The sequence below is a fragment of the Bos indicus genome, chromosome 6 (genome assembly GCF_029378745.1).
Source record: "Bos indicus isolate NIAB-ARS_2022 breed Sahiwal x Tharparkar chromosome 6, NIAB-ARS_B.indTharparkar_mat_pri_1.0, whole genome shotgun sequence".
Taxonomy (NCBI): Eukaryota; Metazoa; Chordata; class Mammalia; order Artiodactyla; family Bovidae; genus Bos; species Bos indicus.
In genome coordinates this window covers 94776747-94798007 of record NC_091765.1, presented here as the reverse complement: position 1 = coordinate 94798007, position 21261 = coordinate 94776747, and the positions used below count along the sequence as shown (strand labels likewise).

The 21261-nt window shown below is 40.0% G+C and overlaps 1 protein-coding gene and 1 long non-coding RNA gene across 2 annotated transcripts in view; one reads left to right on the top strand and one right to left on the bottom strand.

Moving 5' to 3' along the window:
- Window positions 1–18503, bottom strand: part of LOC139183658 (uncharacterized) — a 30156-nt gene extending 11653 nt beyond the window's left edge. The window contains exons 1-2 of the long non-coding RNA XR_011567250.1: window positions 18360–18503; window positions 13072–13268 (exon numbers count right to left, since the gene is read on the bottom strand). This is a non-coding gene — a long non-coding RNA (uncharacterized lncRNA). The remainder of the gene's footprint in view (window positions 1–13071; window positions 13269–18359) is intronic.
- A 66-nt stretch (window positions 18504–18569) lies between these two features.
- On the top strand, window positions 18570–20634 carry GK2 (glycerol kinase 2). Its single transcript, XM_019962167.2, has one exon. The coding sequence runs from the start codon at window positions 18612–18614 to the stop codon at window positions 20274–20276; it is 1665 nt and encodes a 554-aa protein (XP_019817726.1). The 5' UTR covers window positions 18570–18611; the 3' UTR covers window positions 20277–20634.
- The last annotated feature ends 627 nt before the right edge of the window (window positions 20635–21261 follow it).

Genomic DNA, 21261 nt, shown 5'->3' with positions numbered 1-21261 from the left:
AACCTAAGATATGCAGATGACACTACCCTTCTGGCAGAAAGTGAAGAGGAACTAAAAAGCCTCTTGATGAAGGTGAAAGAGGAGAGTGAAAAAGTTGGCTTAAAGCTCAACATTCAGAAAATGAAGATCATGGCATCTGGTCCCATCACTTAATGGAAAATAGATGGGGAAACAGTGGAAACAGTGTCAGACTTTATTTTGGGGGGCTCCAAAATCACTGCAGATGGTGACTGCAGCCATGAAATTAAGACACTTACTCCTTGGAAGAAAAGTTATGACCAACATAGATAGCATATTCAAAAGCAGAGACATTACTTTGCCAACAAAAGTCTGTCTAGTCAAGGCTATGGTTTTTCCTGTGGTCATGTATGGATGTGAGATTTGGACTGTGAAGAAAGCTGAGCGCTGAAGAATTGATGCTTTTGAGCTGTGGTGTTGGAGAAGACTCTTGAGAGTCCCTTGGACTGCAAGGAGATCCAACCAGTCCACTCTGAAGGAGATCAGCCCTGGGATTTCTTTGGAAGGAATGATGCTAAGGCTGAAACTCCAGTACTTTGGCCACCTGATGCAAAGAGTTGACTCATTGGAAAAGACTCTGATGCTGGGAGGGATTGCGGGCAGGAGGAGAAGGGGATGACAGAGGATGAGATGGCTGGATGGCATCACTGACTCGATGGACGTGAGTCTGGGTGAACTCCGGGAGTTGGTGATGGACAGGGAGGCCTGGTGTGCTGCGATTCATGGGGTCGCAAAGAGTTGGACATGACTGAGCGACTGAACTGAACTGAACTGAACCATAAATGCTGCTGCTACGTCACTTCAGTCATGTCCGACTCTGTGCGACCCCATAAACGGCAGCCCACCAGGCTCCCCTATCCCTGGGATTCTCCAGGCAAGAACACTGGAGTGGGTTGCCATTTCCTTCTCCAATGCATGAAAGTGAAAAGTAAAAGTGAAGTTGCTCAGTCGTGCCCGACTCTTTGCGACCCCATGGACTGCAGCCTACCAGGCTCCTCCGTCCATGGGATTTTCCAGGCAAGAGTACTGGAGTGGGGTGCCATTTCCTTCTCCCACTACCATAAATATAAATATGTAAATCTGCCTTCATTAATTTGAAGGGCCTTTTTGAATCACTTTATAATGCTCTATGTTTTAACACATTGCCAAGCTTAGGCTTCTCTGGCCTCAGATTCCCTCCTTCCCTTCCTACTGTTTTGTCTGTAATGCAGGACAGAGCCCAGCAAGCTGTAATTGCCAGGCTCCTGTCCAGGGTTGGCCATTAAGGGGCCCTGGCAGAAAACTGGAGAGTGAGAAGAAGGGAGGAAACCCAGAATTCTTCCCTCTCTCTCTGTCTTGAGCACTGTCTCTGGCAGCACCCATTCTTCTTTGGGGGCTTCATTGTTTCCAGGCTGTATGTGGTTCCAGCTTCCACCAGCCCATTCCTGCCTCTGCCAGTATTCCTTCTTCCCTTTGTCCTTCTATTCTAGGCTTATACAGAGTTTCCTACATTTTCTTTTTTGAAAAAAAATTACATATTTAAAAAAATTTTATCAACCATATAGTTGATGCAAACATTATACATTACAGGTGTACAATACAGTCATTCACAACTTTTAAAGTTATGTTTCATTTACGTTTAGTATAAAATATTGCCTATATTCCCTGTGTTATACAATATATCTTCCTAGCATATTTTATACTCAATAGTTTGCACCTCTTACTCTTCTACCCCTATATTGTCCCTCCCTCCTTCCCTTCCCCCACTGGTAATGCTGTTCTCTCTGAGTCTGCCTCATCTTTGTTTTACTCACTAGTTTGCTGTATTTTTTAGATTTCCCATATAAGTGACATCATACAATATTTGTCTTTCTCTGTCTGATTTACTTACCCTAATGCCCTCTAAGTTCATCCATATTGCTAAAAATGACAAAACTTCATTTCTTTTTATGGCTGAGTAATATTCCATTGTATATATATACCAAAAGTTTTTATCCCTTCTTCTGCTGATGGACACTTAGGTTGTTCCCATATCTTGGCTACTGTAAATAATGCTGCTATAAACACTGGGGTAAATGTATCTTTTTGAATTAGTGTTTTTTGCTCTTCCCATGAGTGGAACTGTTGTGTCACAGAGTAGTTCTATTTTTAGCTTTTGGAGAAACCTCTATACTGTCTTCCACAGCGGCTGCACCAATTTACATTCCCACCAGCAGTGTACAAGGGGTCCCATTTTTTACACCCTTGCCAATGTTTGTTATCTGTGGTCTTCTTGATGATAGACATTCTGATGGGTGTGAGGTGATGTCTCACTGGTTTTGAGCTCCATTTCTCTAATGATCAGTGATACTGAGCATTTTTTCATGTGCTTGTTGGCTATGTGCATTTACTCTTTGGAAAAATATCAATTCAGTTCTTCCGCCCATTTTTTGATCAGGTTGTTTGTTTTTTTGATGTTGAGTTGTATGCTTTGTTTATACATGTTGAATATTAACCCTTTATTGGTCATCAGTTAAGTTCAGTTCAATCTCTCAGTCATGTCCAACTCTTTGCAACCCCATGGACTGCAGCACGCCAAGCCTCCCTGTCCATCACCAACTCCCAGAGTTTACTCAAACCCATGTCCATTGAGTCGGTGATGCCATCCAGCCATCTCATCCTCTGTCATCCCCTTCTCCTCCTGCCTTCAATCTTTTCCAGCATCAGGGCCTTTTAAAATGAGTCAGTTCTTCACATCAGGTGGCCAAAGTATTGGAGTTTCAGCTTCAACATCAGTCCTTCCAATGAATATTCAGGACTGATTTCCTTTAGGATGGACTGGTTGGATCCCCTTGCAGTCCAAAGGACTCTCAAGAGTCTTCTCCAACACCACAGTTCGAAAGCATCAATTCTTCGGCACTCAGCTTTCTTTATAGTCCAACTCTCATATCCATACATGATTACTGGAAAAACCATAGCTTTGACTAGATGGACCTTTGTTGGTCATATCATTTGCAAATATTTTCTCCAATTCAGTAGGTTGTCTTTTTGTTTCAAGGCTGATTTCCTTTTCTATGCAAAAATTTTTAAGTCTAATTAGCTGTATTTCTTCACTTTTACTTTTATCTCCTTTGGTTTAGGAGACAGAGCCAAAAAAAAAAAAAAAATCAAAAAACATTACTATGATTTATGTCAAACAGTGTTCTGCTTATAGTTTCCTCGAGGAACTTTATAGTATCCAGTCTTACATTTAGGTGATGAATCCATTGAGTTTATTTTTGTATATGGTATTAGAGAATTCCTAATTTCATTATTTTGCTACTGCTGCTGCTAAGCCGCTTCAGTCGTGTCTGACTCTGTGCGACCCCATAGACGGCAGCCCACCAGGCTCCCCCGTCCCTGGGATTCTCCAGGCAAGAACACTGGAGTGGGGTGCCATTGCCTTCTCCTTCATTATTTTAGAGAACAGTTAATACCTATCCTTCTCTGTGGGGGTGGCTGAGAGGAGCTACCCCACATCCGAGGTCAGGGGCGGCAGCCTAGAGGAGTAACCCCACATCCAAGGAGCAGTGGCTGCAAGGGCATAGGAGGGCTGAGAGGAGCTACTCCACATTCAAGGTCAGGAGTGGCGGCTGTGAGGAGATACCCCTCATCCAAGGTACGGAGCAGCGGCTGCGCTTTTCTGGAGCAGCCGTGAAGAGATACCCCACCCACGTCCAAGGTAAGAGAAACCCAAGTATGATGGTAGGTGTTGCAAGAGGCATCAGAGGGCAGACACACTGAAACCATACTCACAGAAAACTAGTCAGTCTAATCACATAGACCACAGCCTTTTCTAACTCAGTGAAACTAAGCCATGCCATGTGGGGCCACCCAAGACAGGCAGGTCATGGTGGAGAGGTCTGACAGAATGTGGTCCACTGGAGAAGGGAATGGCAAACCACTTCAGTATTCTTGCCTTGAGAACCCCATGAACAGTATGAAAAGGCAAAATGACAGGATACTGAAAGAGAAACTCCCCAGGTCAGTAGGTGTCCAATATGCTACTGGAGATCAGTGGAGAAATAACTCTAGAAAGAATGAAGGGATGGAACCAAAGCAAAAACAATACCCAGTTGTGGATGTGACTGGTGATAGAAACAAGGTCTGATGCTGTAAGAGCAATATGGCATAGGAACCTGGAATGTTCCTGGAATGGAATCAAGGGAAATTGGAAGTGGTCAAATAGGAGATGGCAAGAGTGAACGTGAACATTCTAGGAATCAGCGAACTAAGATGGACTGGAATGGGTGAATTTAACTCAGATGACCATTATATCTACTACTGTGGGCAGGAATCCCTCAGAAGAAATGGAGTCGGCATCATGGTCAACAAAAGAGTCCATAATGCAGTACTTGGATACAATCTCAAAAACAACAGAATGATCTCTGTTCGTTTCCAAGGCAAACCATTCAGTATCACGGTAATCCAAGTCTATGTTCCAACCAGTAATGCTTAAGAAGCTGAAATTGAACAGTTCTACAAAGACCTACAAGACCTTTTAGAACTAACACCCAAAAAAGATGTCCTTTTCATTATAGGGGACTGGAATGCAAAAGTAGGAAGTCAAGAAACACCTGGGGTAACGGGAAATTTGGCCTTGGAATACAGAATGTAGCAGGGCAAAGGCAAATAGCGTTTTGCCAAGAAAATGTACTGGTCATAGCAAACACCCTCTTCCAACAACACAAGAGAAGACTCTACACATGGACATCACCAGATGGTCAACACCAAAATCAGATTGATTATATTCTTTGCAGCCAAAGATGGAGAAGCTCTATACAGTCAGCAAAAACAAGACCAGGAGCTGACTGTGGCTCAGATCATGAACTCCTTACTGCCAAATTCAGACTTAAATTGAAGAAAGTAGGGAAAACCACTAGACCATTCATGTATGACCTAAATCAAATACCTTATGATTATACAGTGGAAGTGAGAAATAGATTTAAGGGCCTAGATCTGATAGAGTGCCTGATTAACTATGGACTGAGGTTCGTGACATTGTACAGGAGATAGGAATAAAGACCATTCCCATGGAAAAGAAATGCAAAAAAACAAAATGACTGTCTAGGGAGGCCTTACAAATAGCTGTGAAAAGAAGAGAAGAGAAAAGCAAAGGAGAAAAGGAAAAATATAAGCATTTGAATGCAGAGTTCCAAAGAATAGCAAGAAGAGATTAAAAAAAAAAAGCCTTCCTCAGCGATCAATGCAAAGAAATAGAGAAAAACAACAGGATGGGAAAGACTAGAGATCTCTTCAAGAAAATTAGAGATACCAAGGGAACATTTCATGCAAAGATGGGCTTGATATAGGGCAGAAATGGTATGGACCTAACAGAAGCAGAAGATATTAAGAAGAGGTGGCAACAATACACAGAAGAACTGTACAAAAAAGATCTTCATGACAGATAATCACATTGGTGTGATCACTGACCTAGAGCCAGACATCCTGGAATGTGAAGTCAAGTGGGCCTTAGAAAGCATCACTACGAACAAAGCTAGTGGAGGTGATGGAATTCCACTTGAGCTATTTCAAATCCTGAAAGATGATGCTGTCAAAGTGCTGCACTGAATATGCCAGCAAATTTGGAAAACTCAGCAGTGGCCACAGGACTGGAAAAGGTCAGTTTTCATCCCAATCCCAAAGAAAGGCAATGCCAAAGAATGCTCAAACTACCGCACAGTTGCACTCATCTCACACGCTAGTAAAGTCATGCTCAAAATTCTCCAAGCCAGGCTTCAGCAATATGTGAACCACAAACTTCCAGATGTTCAAGCTGGTTTTAGAAAAGGCAGAGGAACCAGAGATCAAATTGCCAACATCCGCTGGATCATGGAAAAAGCAAGAGAGTTCCAGAAAAACATCTATTTCTGCTTTATTGACTATGTCAAAGCCTTTGACTGTGTGGATCACAATGAACTGTGGAAAATTTTGAAAGAGATGGGAATACCAGACCACCTGACCTGTCTCTTGAGAAACCTATATGCAGGTCAGGAAGCAACAGTTGGAACTGGACATGGAACAACAGACTGGTTCCAAATAGGAAAAGGAGTACGTCAAGGCTGTATATTGTCACCCTGCTTATTTAACTTCTATGCAGTGTACATCATGAGAAACGCTGGGCTGGAAGAAGCACAAGCTGGAATCAAGATTGCCAGGAGAAATATCAATAACCTCAGATATGCAGATGACACCACCCTTATGGCAGAAAGTGAAGAGGAACTAAAAAGCCTCTTCATGAAAGTGAAAGTGGAGACTGAAAAAGTTGGCTTAAAGCTCAACATTCAGAAAATGAAGATCATGGCATCTGGTCCCATCACTTGATGGCAGACAAATGGGGAAACAGTGGAAACAGTGTCAGACTTTATTTGGGGGGGCTCTAAAATCACTGCAGATGGTGACTGCAGCCATGAAATTAAAAGACGCTTACTCCTTGGAAGGAAAGTTATGACCAACCTAGATAGCATATTCAAAAGCAGAGATATTACTTTGCCAACAAAGGTCTGTCTAGTCAAGGCTATGGTTTTTCCTGTGGTCATGTATAGATTGAGAGTTGTAATGTGAAGAAGGCTGAGTGCCAAAGAATTGATGCTTTTGAACTGTGGTGTTGGAGAAGACTCTTGAGAGTCCCTTGGACTGCAAGGAGATCCAACCAGTCCATTCTGAAGGAGATCAGCCCTGGGATTTCTTTGGAAGGAATGATGCTAAAGCTGAGACTCCAGTACTTTGGCCACCTCATGCAACAAGTTGACTCATTGGAAAAGACTCTGATGCTGGGAGGGATTAGGGGCAGGAGGAGAAGGGGACGACAGAGGATGAGATGGCTGGATGGCATCACTGACTCGATGGACGTGAGTCTGAGTGAACTCCAGGAGTTGGTGATGGACAAGGAGGCCTGGCGTGCTGCGATTCATGGGGTCACAAAGAATCGGACACGACTAAGCGACTGAACTGAACTGATGCTTCCAATGTGGCTTAGTGAAAAAAGAATCTTCCTGCCATTGCAGGAGACTCAGGAGACGGGGTTTCTATCCCTGTGTTGGGAAGATCCCCTGGAGAAGGAAATGGCAACCTAATCTAGTATTTTTGCCTGGAAAATCCCATGTACTGAGAAGCCTGGCAGTCTATAATCCACAGGGTCACAAAGATTCAGACACAACTGAGCACACATACACATATGAGTTTGTGCCCCGCCCCCCATTCATATGTTGAAGTCCTAATCCACAGTACATTAGAATGTGATTCTATCTGGAATTATACTATATGAATGTGTAGTACTTAGTAGGGCATACTGCATCTGGTTACTGAAAAGCCATGGTCTCTTTCTTATTTGCAGGCAATTTCCTTATACACACCCAGGAGAGGTATAGTGGAAAGATAAAATAAAAACAGTAGTTAGCCTTTCATAGTTCTTATTCTATAGACATACCTCCACCTGAAAGAAGAAATTGGGAATATTTGACTTGGAAGACAGGACAGCTAAGATAAAAATGGGAAAGAAAAATCCCAAGAAAAACAGAAAACCCAGTCACCTCTCCCACCCCTAGTTATATTCAGCTTTAGCCATTTATTAACACTTACTACAATTGGCAGTTCGCTTACCTTCATTTACTCGGTTTTTGCCCCCTTCACCACTAGAACCTCACAAGGACAAGGGCTGTGTCTGTCTAGTTCCCAATTTTATCCCAAGGCTATCCCAGCAATTATTAAATAGTTGATACCTGGTAAACAGTTCTTGAATAATGAAGGAAGGGAAAAGAACTGCAAAAGTATAAACTATTTATTATTCTTATGTGCAAGACACTACTAAGACTATAGAATGACTCAAACAATCTTGTCCTCTTAGGTAGCTTACACTGTAATCAAAGAATGGACAGTGCTGTATCAAGAGTTACTGTATGCCTCAGAATTTCAGAGAAGGAAGAGCAAAGAGTACTTATTGACAGATGCAATTTCTAAGGATGTGCAGAAATAGCCAGCAAAACCAGAAAAGAAACCAGTCACAGAAAGACAAATACTGCGTGATTCCACCAATACGAGTTATCAAATACAGTCAAACTCATAGAAGCAAAGAACAGGATGGTGGTTTCCAGGGGCTGAGGGGAGAGAGAAATGTAGAGTTGGATCAATGTGTATAAAAGTTCAGTTACGCAAGATGAATAAGTTCTACAGATCTAAGTTACAACATTGTGCCTGAAGATAACAATACAGAATTTACACTTAAAAGTTTGCTAAGAAGGTAGATATCACATTAAGGGTTCTTATCCTAATAAAGAGAGAGAGAGAGAGAAACACGAGAATGCTTCATCAGCATCAACCTCTGAATGTTTTCCATACTGCAAAACCATCGGAGTTTCTCTAATATGCTATTTCATGTCAAAGCCTGGCTGTCACAGTGCAAGAGCTATACTTTCAACACTCTCTGTGAAATCAGGGGTCAGCAGGAAGCCTACCAGGCACTTCAATGATGACCACCTGCAATCCCCTCTAGGATACCACTGAACTCCTGGCCTCCATGGGTCTATTAGCCTGTCTGATGAAAAGGTATCTCATGGCACCCAGTGCTCTGAAGTGTGCTATTCCTGTCCCCTCAGGCTGACTGGAGTGCCCATCTGCCTTGGTTTTCAACAACTGCAAAGCAGCCCAGCATGCAGGGAATGAAATATCTACTGGGTAAGGGAGACTGTCAATTCTGAAAATGCGTGTCAGTGTGCACTGCCTCTGAGGGTCTGAGGTAATTTTTATGCATTGTGGTAAAGTAGTCCCAGCCTAAGTCTAAACATTTGGCAACTTTCTAGAGAGTATAATTAAGTATCATTGACTATGATTTCCTGGTTTTATCTACCTTTTTAGATGACTATCACAGGAAAGGTTATTCACTTTCCTTCTTAGTGGCTCTTTTTTTATTAGATTTTCAGTTAATAAAGCAATAGAGCAGTAAGTATGTTTCCTACTATTGATATCATTTAATGATAAACATGTTTCAGTAAATATTTATTAAAATGATAAATAGATGAGTTAAGTGTGTATTTCCCATGTAATAAATGCATGACTTTATCTAAATATCAGTTCTAACAATAATTTGGAAGAACACCAGTAACTCATTTTATCATTTCACATACTTAGTCACTTGGCAAATTCATTTCATTCTAAATATTATGGCAAGGTAACACATGAAGAGTTATATAGTTTTTACTTGACATTATAAAACATATTTTTCTGGTAGTTTTCAGGTCATAAAATTAAACTTATTTGTTTCTCCCAAGCCAAATAAGATTTGGTAAAATGATGGATTCCAGTCTACTGAAGAATTCTTGTCCAGGTAAGATTTAAATGCTTTGGAAGAGTCAGACTACTGGATCAGCTCCATGACCAGCTGAGAATTTATTAAGTACATAGTCCAACTTCTTTTTTTTTTTTTTTTTCATTTTCTTTTATTTTTAAACTTTACAATATTGTATTGGTTTTGCCAAATATCAAAATGAATCCGCCACAGGTATACATGTATTCCCCATCCTGAACCCTCCTCCCTCCTCCCTCCCCATACCATCCCTCTGGGTCGTCCCAGTGCACCAGCCCCAAGCATCCAGTATCATGCATCGAACCTGGACTGGCGACTCGTTCCATATATGATTTCAGGCTATTATAAAAATGAATCCAAGAGCCTTGGAAGAGCCATGAACTATTTTGATGTCTAGGCCAGGATGTCCTTTAGACATTTTAATTGCTCCAGAAGGACCCTAAAACAGTGTCTAGCTCTATCTGTGTCTCCATAGGCACAGATAACCCCTGGAACAGCACTCTAAAGTTTGTCAGAGACTTTCGGGATAAATACAGGATAATGTTAATGCCAAAAACTCATTCCCTTAAACCTGATAAAACCTGAGTAACCAACTATCAATCAATAAAATGATACTTATTAAATGCTCTATATATGCCTTCAAATTGTGGTGCTGAAGAAGACTCTTGAGAGTCTCTTGGACTGCAAGGAGATCAAGCCACTCAATCCTAAAGAAAATCAACCCTGAATATTCATTGAAAGGACTGATGCTGAAGCTGAAGCTCCAATACTTTGGCCACCTGGTATGAAGAGCCAATTCACTGGGAAAGATGCTGATGCTGGGGAAAATTGAGGGCAGAAGGAGAAGGGATGAAAGGATGAGACGGTTGGATGGCATCACTGACTCGAGTTTGAGCAAACTATGGGAGATGGTGAAGGACAGGGAAGCCTGACATGCTGCAGTTCATGGGGGTTGCAGAGTCGGACATGACTTAGTGACTAAACAGCAATAATGCCTGGTATATACTGGTGACCATAATAGAGAGACGGGGGCTATCTTCCAGGCTTATAGTTCAGAAGAGATGGCATACAGCAAACAATTCATTCAAGAGCAATGGCTGTTAGAAAAAGAGAAGTATAAGGTACAGGGGGACTAAACTAAGGCTAAGGGGTCAGAAAGGTTTCCATGAAGCCGAAAAATGAGTTGACCTTTTGGTAGGTGGTATAGGAGAGAAGGAAGGATGTCCAGGAAGGTGAACCAGCATGTGATTCAAGACCAGTGGAGAGAATTAAGTGGATTCTGTGCCCAGATCCTCTAACTGAAATAACAGAAATTGTATCATTTTAAAGAAACATTTCTGAGGGATAAAAGTGTCCATTCATGAGACACGCTGATGACTTATGTGAGGAGGCAGAGTCTATACCTAAGTCAGGAATACAGGGTAACATTTACCTTTGGTGATAGACTATCACCTATGTAACAGACAAGTCCACAATGACCTCCCCCTCAACAAAGCAGATCTCTCTCCAAATGCCGTCACAACTGAATGGATAAAAGCTGGCAACCCAAATTTACACATTACCTTCCAGGGTCATTTGGGTTGTATGAGTAAATATGTATGACCAAGGACTTCCCAGCTGGAGTGAATGGTAAAGAACCTGCCTGCCAGTGTAGGAAAGGTAAGAGACACAGGTTCCATCCCTAGGTTAGGAAGATCCCTGGAGGAGGAAGTGGCAACCCGCTCCAGTATTCCTGCCTGGAGAATCCCATGGACAGAGGAGCCTCGAAGGCTACATGGGGTCGCACAGAGTTGGACATGACTGAAGCAACTTAGCACACACATTTATGACCAAACTGCTCACTGTACACCATTTTCTATTAACTTAAAATAAAAATCAAGTTTCACTGGACAACATATTCTAAAATCTTTAAATTTTTGAAGGGACAAGTTCCTTTTTAGAGTTCCTAAATTTTATCCCTAAGAAAAAAGGGGCCTAGGAGATAATTTAACTTGCAAAACATCCTAAAGCTAGTTAGAGTCAGAGCTGGAACTAAAATCCTGATTTTTATTCTAATTCTCTTTACACAATTACATATAGATGTTCTTAAAATTATCTATATATATTGCCGCTCTCTAGCAAAAGTGATAACGACTGGATATAAACAACCAACCATACCTAGAGAAAAACTCTTGGTCAAGTTATTCATTAGAATCCTATTATATGACAAGTATAATTTTGTAAATAGTGAGACTGAGATCATCAGATTAGTAATGCTACTAATAATGTGGATGAGTCACAGATTTGCAGTGATGGTGAACAATGGCTATGAGGCTAGACAGCACACGGCCACAGCAAAAGGTGTGTGAACACACGGTGGCTCTAACAATGGCTCAGCAACAATGACGCCAATTTGCTCAAGTTTAGTTTGACCTCAAGCCTCTGCAGCTTCTTTATTTTGTTGACCTATGTAAACCACACACGCACAGAAAAAGTGCAAGAAAACTTTGCCATCGTGGTGCTTTAATACATTTGTTCTCTTGTAAAATATGTATAGGCATCACACATAAAATCCACTCTGACAGTACGCAGCAGAACACTTTACTGACGAAAGCCCGATTCAGATGCCCATTAGACATTCAAGAGAAGGTCGCGGCCTCTGATTCTCCTCTCAGGCAGCACTCTGCCACCTCTGTGCCTTTCATAGAAAGGTTTGCAAAGCTCGGTCTTGTGCAAGTGACATCAAAAACAGCCAATTTCTTGCCTACATCTCTTTTTCTCCATCCAGGTAACACTCAGAAGAACATGGTGGATGATAAGCGGACAGAATCAAGTAAGTGATTCATTCCATTTGCATGAAAGACTCTTGCTCACTTAGTCAGCAACAATCAATGACAGCCAGGCTTTAAAATGAAACACTTTCTTCCCTTCAACTCTGTCACATATACACACATCCCAAGTAAAGATTGAATGTCTATTTTTTTTCTTAAAAAAAAAAAAAAAGATGGGGTGGGCAAGACAGAGAATCTTTCATATTCTACATTTTCAGAGAAAGTATCCAACACGACTTGCCATGATAACTAAATTTATTATTAACTGTGTATTTCATGATGTTAGTGACAATATGTTAATGTGATTTTTCACGTCCTCCTGCAGTGAACAGATGGCTCCTTTTACTTTACTTTCCACATCAAGTGTGATTATTTCTTGGTGCCAAAAGCCACCTGCCGCTCCTCGGTCTCCAGTCTAATTTTTTATGTTGGTAAAACACAGCAGGACTTGTTATCAGTTGGATGGCATCTTAATAAAAGGAGACATGCCAACATATTGACATCATGTTCAAGGGGAAATTTCAGCCCCTTCAAACCCTTAACCCCCTTCCACTATCCCCTTTCAAAAAGTGAGGAAGAAAAAGAAAAAAAAAATAGAGGCAAAGACCCCACCAGTTTCAAGATGTTTGATTACAATTGTTGGGCCTACAGCCAGGTTGCGGAATTGGCCTCCCTTTGTTCCTAAACCCAAGCACCTCACTCAGGGCTCTGATCTTTCATCCTGTGTAATGATAATTAGCCATAACATATTCCAAAGTCAAATGTAAGCAGGAATACATTAACATTGAGATCAGTGTCAGGGCAATTTTCACTGGGAAAATGACAAAGAACTCACACACATACACACACACACACAATCAAAAATTTCAAAATTCAAGCATTCATACAATCACTTTCATAGCTGTGAATATTAAACCCACTGGCTCGTCTGTTATGAGTGCTTACCTAGAATGCCAAGACCTCCTAATGTGGATGAAGTGACTCCCATAGCCCGTGCTTAACAGAGAAAACATGAGTAATAAACCATGGTAGCCTTCTTTAATTTTTCCATTCTTTCTTAGAACAAAGAGGTATAGTATGTTCGGTGATCTGTGGTCCAAGAAGAGGTCTTCCAGGCGATTGGATGGTGTGGCTCTCAACAGCTGGTCCAGCACATTTGGGAACAGCATGTAGAAAAATGCGTCAGTGTTTTGAAGATTACCAACTGTGATGATGCATTGGTTATGACACAACCTAAAAAATGTTAAATTTCCTAGCCACAATCGATATAATTCAGTGTCCTTACCATCAGGGTGCACGCTCTCAAATGCAAGGTGAGATACATGCAAATTCGGTAAAACCAAAACTTCCAAAATGGATTCTCATTCACTAGAGACTGTAAAGAGTACTCTTCAATGAGCACTCTTCAGTGACTGTTATTCCTTGTTAAAAACCAAACAAAGCGTTAAACCTGCAGCTGGCTTCCTAAGATTTATAAGGTTTACAAAAAGCAGAAGAAAATTCCTACAATAAAAGTGCTAATATTTTAACAAAAAATGATTCACAATTAACAGTTGCCTTGAGACAAACAACTGTAAGTAGATTATGCCACCACAGAATCTCTCAGATTAACATAAACTTGGCATTGACTCTTTTATTTTCTTCAATTATCCCTCCAAACAAAGAACCTGTAAGAAACAGATCTCTATTAACTGTTTTGCAGCTTTTTATTTGTATTACATTTCCCAGTGAACTCCGGGAGTTGGTGATGGACAGGGAGGCCTGGCATGCTGTGATTCATGGGATCACAAAGAGTCGGACACGACTGAGCGATTGAACTGAACTGAACTGAATATTTTGTTATGGCAGTGGTTTAGTTGATAAGTCATGTCCAACTCTTGGGACCCCATGGACTATATTTTGCCAGGCTCCTCTGTCCATGGGATTCTCCAGGCAAGAATACTGGAGTGTGTTGCCATTTCGTTCTCCAGGGGATCTTCCGGACCCAGGAATCAAACCCAGGTCTTCTGCATTGCAGACAGATTCTTTACCGACTGAGCTAAGAGGGAAAATTAATACTTTATTATAAAAATTGGCAAACATAGAAAAGTTGAAAGAACCAACATTTTGTCTACCACACAGATTCTACAATTAATATGTTATGATACTTATTTTATTATGTATCTTTTCATTTACCTGTTCTTTTATCTATTCATCAATCTATTATGTTAGATTTCAAAATGAATAACCAATAACCATCCAGCAACCAAAATTAAAATTAACTTGTGTTTATGCTAATTAAAGTGAGAACCATAAATAGTGGTGCTCATTAAGTCATTCAATAAGTATTTCTTGAGTTTTTGCTTAGGGTCAGGCACTGTTCTAAATGCTGAAGACAGCCAAAATACCTGCCCTCATTGAACTTATAATTTAGTGGGATTGATAGGGGAAAAATAATAATTAAATGAATGGCTCTCTAAAAATGATTTGTACAAAGGAAGATATGCCAACATAGACAAGTAGTCAAGATTATTCTTAACTTAGACGTTGTAATGAGGTTAGGAAGAATGTTTCCTGTGTCACTATAATATTGTCTAAAAAAGAGCCCATATGTAGCAGCCTCTCATAAGATAGCTGTCATATTACAAATAAATTTTAAATTTTACAGCATGGACATCATTTAAAAGATTTTATATTAAGAAGTAACTGCACTATAGAAGTGGAGAAGGAGAAGGCAACCAACTCCAGTATTCTTGCCTGGAGAATTCCACGGGTAGAGGAGCCTGGCAGGGACCGCAAAGTTTTGGACATGACTAAAGTGACTGAGCATGCACTATTCAAGAGTGACCTTAAAGGTAAATAAATAATAATAGGAAGTCAGTTCATTTAACAACTTTAATTGTAGCAATCTTACATCAAAAGACTTTTTCAAGACATATCTGGTTTGGGGGGACTATTCTAAATAGTATGTCTACCATTACAGGAGTTGCGTTTGTATGAATATGATGCAAAGTGAAATAATTTCCTAGTAAAGTATAACGTCCTCAGAAATAAGGTTGTGCCAATGATCATTTCAGAGGTGTTTAAATTAAAATGTAGGGAGGCTATTACAGACTAATAATCAAGTTTTTATGTTTTTAATGGAAAAAGAACGGAGTTAGTTTAAGCAAACAGAAAGCATTGCTAGTCAGCTTTGGTTAAATCCACCAATAGTTTATAACTACTCTAAGAAAGTTAAATCAATCTGGTCAACTTTCCTTTCTAAACTAATTTGAGATACTTATTATCTGATTATTTAGTAGCTGTAATTTATTAACAGTGGAACTAGTATGCAAACAAAGTTCTTTACAGACAGAACTGATGACTTTATGTATGTTACTTAAACACAAAATGCTTAAAGTATACCACGCTCAAAAACTAATATGACTGGGATATTTGTGTGTATATACTGAAGTGGTAGGAGAGAGAAAAAGTAGAGAAGAAACTTTGGGTCAAATTTTTTTTTATTGAATGTATTAATCTACATACAGAAGGTCTACTATTGCCAAATATTTAGGAAGAAAAAAATTTAATCTGTTCCATGTGAATTAAAACGTTGTATGGTAAATAAGCATACTAGTAAGTGTTGTCTCTACATTTTTGCTTAGAAAAGCTCTGGTTGATTTTTAAAACTTAAAGATATTATCAGGAAAATCTGTGCCACCTTCTGATTATTTCAATCCCCTACCATTCAAATTAAGTCTGGTTGCTAATTTTGTTTTTCTGATTTCCTTAAAAGAGTTTACTTAAAAGAAAAATGTGATCCAGTTAAAATAGTAAAATAACAATATTGCTGCTGATTTTTATGGTATTTTCTATTAGTTCTGCTGGATTCACTAAGAATAAATGAGTTGCATCCTTGAGCTAACTTAAAAGTATAGCCTATGGCACAATGCAAAAAACTGTCATTCATGGATTGAAAGTGACGTCGCTCAGTTGTGTCCGACTGTTTGTGACTATGGATTGTAGCCCCCAGGGTCCTCTGTCAGTGGGATTTTCCAGGCAAGAATACGGGAGTGGGTTGTCATTTTCTTCTCCAGGGGATCTTCCCGATCAAGGGATCGAACTTAGGTCTCCTGCATTGCAGGCAGACTCTCTACCCGCTGAGCCACCAGGGACTGGACATTTCATAAATTTAAATTAATGAACATATAAATATTTATTCACCAACTTTACAATTGATCTGAAACTTTCAGCTTCTATTAAGTGGACTTCCACTCTTGTAATGATGGTGTAATAGAGATTAGATTTATCTTCATTTATCATTTGAAACAATTAAAAATGAATAAAACACTTGAAACAGTTCGTATAAGTCAGAAATTACATAACAGCAGTTTATAAGATGCTGACTACCAGGCCATGAAGGATAGTGATCTCTGAGAGGCAAGAAACAAATAGCATGAATACTATGACTTCCCCAGCCTAGTTACTTAAGAGAAATTTGAGGCCACAGCACTGGGAAGGGAAACCCAGGTGAAGCTCAGTGTAAACTCTGTAGTAAGGAGATACAGCTGAGCATTCAGAGAGACAAAGGCAGCTAGAGTTGCAGGACATGGTACCAGAAAGAAAAGAGTTACACAGGAAGAGCACTCGGGAGACCTTCAGCATGTCCCCTTTGAGTATTCAGTTGAGTATTGATCAGTGCACATGTGTATAAAGAAGCTACATGAGGCCGGGGAAAGACGCATATTAAAAGACTAAAGGCAACAGTATCCAGCATTTACCCATGCCTGGGAATAGGGACTATTTTTACCGGCCAAAAAAATATCATTTTTCATGGGCCTTGGCTCAAGTACCCTGAAGGATTTTATCAGAGGTAAGGGGAATAATTAGTCCCAGATTAAGTACTGTCCTACTCCACCTATTAATAGCAAATCTAAAAGACAGGATTCAAAAGAATCAAACTGTTTCCATGTAACTTAACTGCATCGCAAAACAAAGCTTGAGGCCTATAGGAATACAGACATAACCAGCAAACCAACCAATCCAATCCAAACAATTCACAATGTTTGGCACCTAATCAAAAATTATCAAGCATGCAAAGAAGCAGAGAAATACAAGATATAATGAGGATAAAAATTAATCAGTCAAAATTGAACCAGAACTGACACAGATGTTAGGATTAGCAGAAACTGAAATTAAATTTATTCTAACTGTATTCCATGTGTTCAAAAACCTAAGTAAATATTTTTAAAAATCCAATTGAACTTCTAGTAATGAAAACGACAGCGTGTGAGGTGAAAAATACACTTGATGAATTAGCAGCAGATTAAACAAGAGAAGAAAAGACTAGTAAATTTGAAAACATAGCGGTGGGAACTCTCTAAAATGAACCACAGAAAGAGAATATAATTATAATAATGAGTAGAACATCAGTAAACTCTGGAATAACACCAATATATGTCATGGGAGTCCCTAAAGCAGAGAAGAAAGGGAAAATAAAGCATATTTATAGAAATAATGGCCCAAAGTTTTCCAAATTTGATGAAATCCATAATCCATAGACCCAAATAGTTCAATGAGCAGCAAGCACAGAAAATAAGAAAACTATACTAAGTAGTATCATCATAAAACTGACCAAAACCATTGATAAAGAGAAAAAAAACTCTTAAAGACAGTAAGAGAAGAACTGTGCTTAGTCACTCAGCTGTGTCCACTCTGCAATGCAGTGGACTGTAGCCTGCCAGGTTCCTCTGTCCATGGGGATTCTCCAAGCAAGAATACTGGAGTGGGTTGCCATTTTCTATTCCAGGGGATCTTCCTGACCTAGCGATAGAATCCGAGTCTCCTGCATTGCAGGCGGATTGTTTACCACCCGAGCTAGGAGGAAGCCCAAATATATTTAGTTGGATCGGTCTTAATTGTGGCCTGCAGCATCTCTCGCTGTGGCCCATGGGCTTCAGACATTTTAAAAATGTTTAACAATGAACTTTACACCTGAAACAACACAAAAGAGGGTGGCGCAACAGTTTCAAGACACTGAAATTTAAGAAAAAAAAGTAGCTAAGAATTCTATACCCATAGAAAATATCTTTAGATAGTAGATTAAATCCTCTTCAGATATTCAAAAATAATAAAAAATGCATTTCCAACAAACCCACACTACAATAATGAGGGAACTCTTACAGGCAGAAAGAAAATGGTTAACATTAATGTGGATCCATGCAATACAGTGATGAGCACAAGTACAATAATTCTGTGGGTAAATATCTTACTCTTCAAAGTCTAAATCTCCTTAAAAAATAATTGAGAGGCTGGTGGTTGAGCCTGGGCCAAAGGAATCAAGTGAGAAAGGCAGCACTGGTTTCACTGCAAAGGTATCCTTGAGCAGCGGGCAGTCAATGGCGCCGGCGCCTTATGATGAGCCTGACGCTGTTGACGTCCTGCGTGCCCCTCCCCGACCAACACCTCCATCACCAGGGAAACGAGAAACGGCACCAGAGCAGCTGAGCCGACCCACTGGTTTCATGGCAGCTCCGAAGACAGCAGCTGGGGGTCCGTTGGTGGGGGCTTTGGTCCAGGGTACGGACTACTCTAATTTTATGGTTTTCAATTCAAAAACATCAGAAGTACTTAGTCACCATCGAGTGGAATTAACCCAAGAGGTCCCAAAAGAAGGATGGATAGAACAAGACCCTAAGCAAATTCTTCAGTCTGTTAATGAATGTATAGAGAAAACATGTGAGAAACTTCAAGAACTGAATATTGATATATCCAACATAAAGGCTATAGGTGTCAGCAATCAGAGGGAAACCACCGTGGTCTGGGACAAATTAACCGGTGAGCCGCTCTATAATGCTGTGATGTGGCTTGATGTAAGAACCCAGTCTACTGTTGAGACTCTTAGTAAAAAAATTCCAGGAAATAATAACTTCGTCAAGTCCAAGACAGGTCTTCCACTTAGCACTTACTTCAGCGCAGTGAAACTTCGTTGGATTCTTGACAATGTGAGAAAAGCTCAAAAGGCTGTTGAAGAAGGCAGAGCTCTTTTTGGTACTGTTGATTCATGGCTTATCTGGAGTCTGACGGGAGGAGTTGATGGAGGTATCCATTGCACAGATGTAACAAATGCGAGCAGGACGATGCTCTTCAACATCCATTCTTTAGAATGGGATAAAGAGCTGTGTGATTTTTTTGAAATTCCAATGGACATTCTTCCAAATATCTGGAGTTCTTCTGAGATCTATGGACGAGTGAAAACTGGGACCCTGGAAGGTGTGCCAATATCTGGATGCTTGGGGGACCAGTCTGCTGCATTAGTAGGACAAATGTGCTTCCAGGAAGGACAAGCCAAAAACACGTATGGGACAGGCTGCTTCTTACTATGTAATACAGGTCATAAATGCGTGTTTTCTGAATGTGGCCTCCTGACCACAGTGGCTTACAAGCTAGGCAAAAACAAGCCCGTTTTTTATGCACTGGAAGGTTCTGTGGCCATAGGCGGTGCTGTTATTCACTGGCTGAGAGACAATCTTGGAATTATAAAAACCTCAGAAGAAAGTGAAAAACTTGCTAAAGAAGTAGGTACTTCTTATGGCTGCTACTTCATCCCAGCCTTTTCAGGGTTATATGCACCTTATTGGGAGCCCACTGCAAGAGGGATCATCTGTGGGCTCACTCAGTTCACCAATAAGAGTCATATTGCTTTTGCCGCATTGGAAGCTATTTGTTTCCAAACCCGAGAGATTCTGGATGCCATGAACCGTGACTGTGGAATTCCGCTCAGTCATTTGCAGGTGGATGGAGAAATGACGAACAACAAAGTTCTTATGCAACTGCAAGCAGACATTCTGCATATTCCAGTAATAAAAGCCTCCATGCCTGAAACAATGGCACTGGGAGCTGCCATGGCAGCAGGAGCTGCAGAAGGGGTGAACGTCTGGAGCCTGAAACCTGAGGATTTGTCAACCATCATGATGGAACGGTTTGAACCACAGATCAAAGCCACAGAAAGTGAAATTCGTTATTCTACATGGAAGAAAGCTGTGATGAAGTCAATGGGTTGGGTTACAGGTCAGCCTTCTGAAAGTAGTGAAGCTAACAACTTCTCTAGTCTGCCCTTGGGTTTTTTTATAGTGACTAGCATGATAATGTTAATTGGAGCAAGATACATCTCAAGTATATTTTCATAATACCAAGCATGGACTCTCAAGATGTGAGCTTTTCACAAAATGAAATAAATCCAGCAATTCTGCCTTTTAGTGTGATGACGCTATAACAGACTCTAACTTCACTCATTGAACACTTAACTTCATGACTTAAAAGAACCCTAGAAGTAGACTTTTGGCTGGAAATAAGTAAATTACAGCAGAAAATGCTGCAGAAATATTTGATGTGTTTTTTAACATCGGCAGTTAAGGTCAGACCAACCACTAGGAGTCAACCCCTCCACTGTCATAAAATCCTACTTCACTCCCTCTAAAATACAGAACACTGAGATTCTGTCTATGGAATTTTTCATCATACATTTTCTAACCTTTAGGACTAGGATTTGGCTCTCTGTGCTACACACACTTGATTAAGAGGTGTAACTACCTTGTTAAAACTGAGGGATATCTTGTTGTAACTGTTGCTGTTTATAATGGATCCCGAAGTCCTCTTTTGCACATATTAGGGAGGCTACAATACCTTTACTGAATGTTTAAGGGAAACATTAGTTTTTATAATAGAAATGTAGCATTCTCATAGCCTAGATATTTTCCTAAAATATATTTGTCAAAATTCTTCAGACATTTTACATGCCTCACCAATTACACTACTTTTCTATGTAGATCATATAGGGAGAAGGGCATGTTTTACTTTTTATTTTCATATCTCCATTTTTACGTACTCTACTTGGTATGTATAACATATATGCTTATATTCTTCATATAGAGAACCCACTGATGAAGTTTATAAGAAGGATAGTCTTATGTGGACCACCACAATAAATATTTTAGGGTAAACATATACACATATATATTTAGAGCAACGAATACACATACTATTATCAGTAGAAAGTTTTTTAAATAACTGGTATTTATTATTTTAGTATGTGTTTTATATTGATATAAAACAGTATATTATGGTTTCAACAATATTTCTTACAATTACCTTTTAATTTAATTGCCTTAGCTA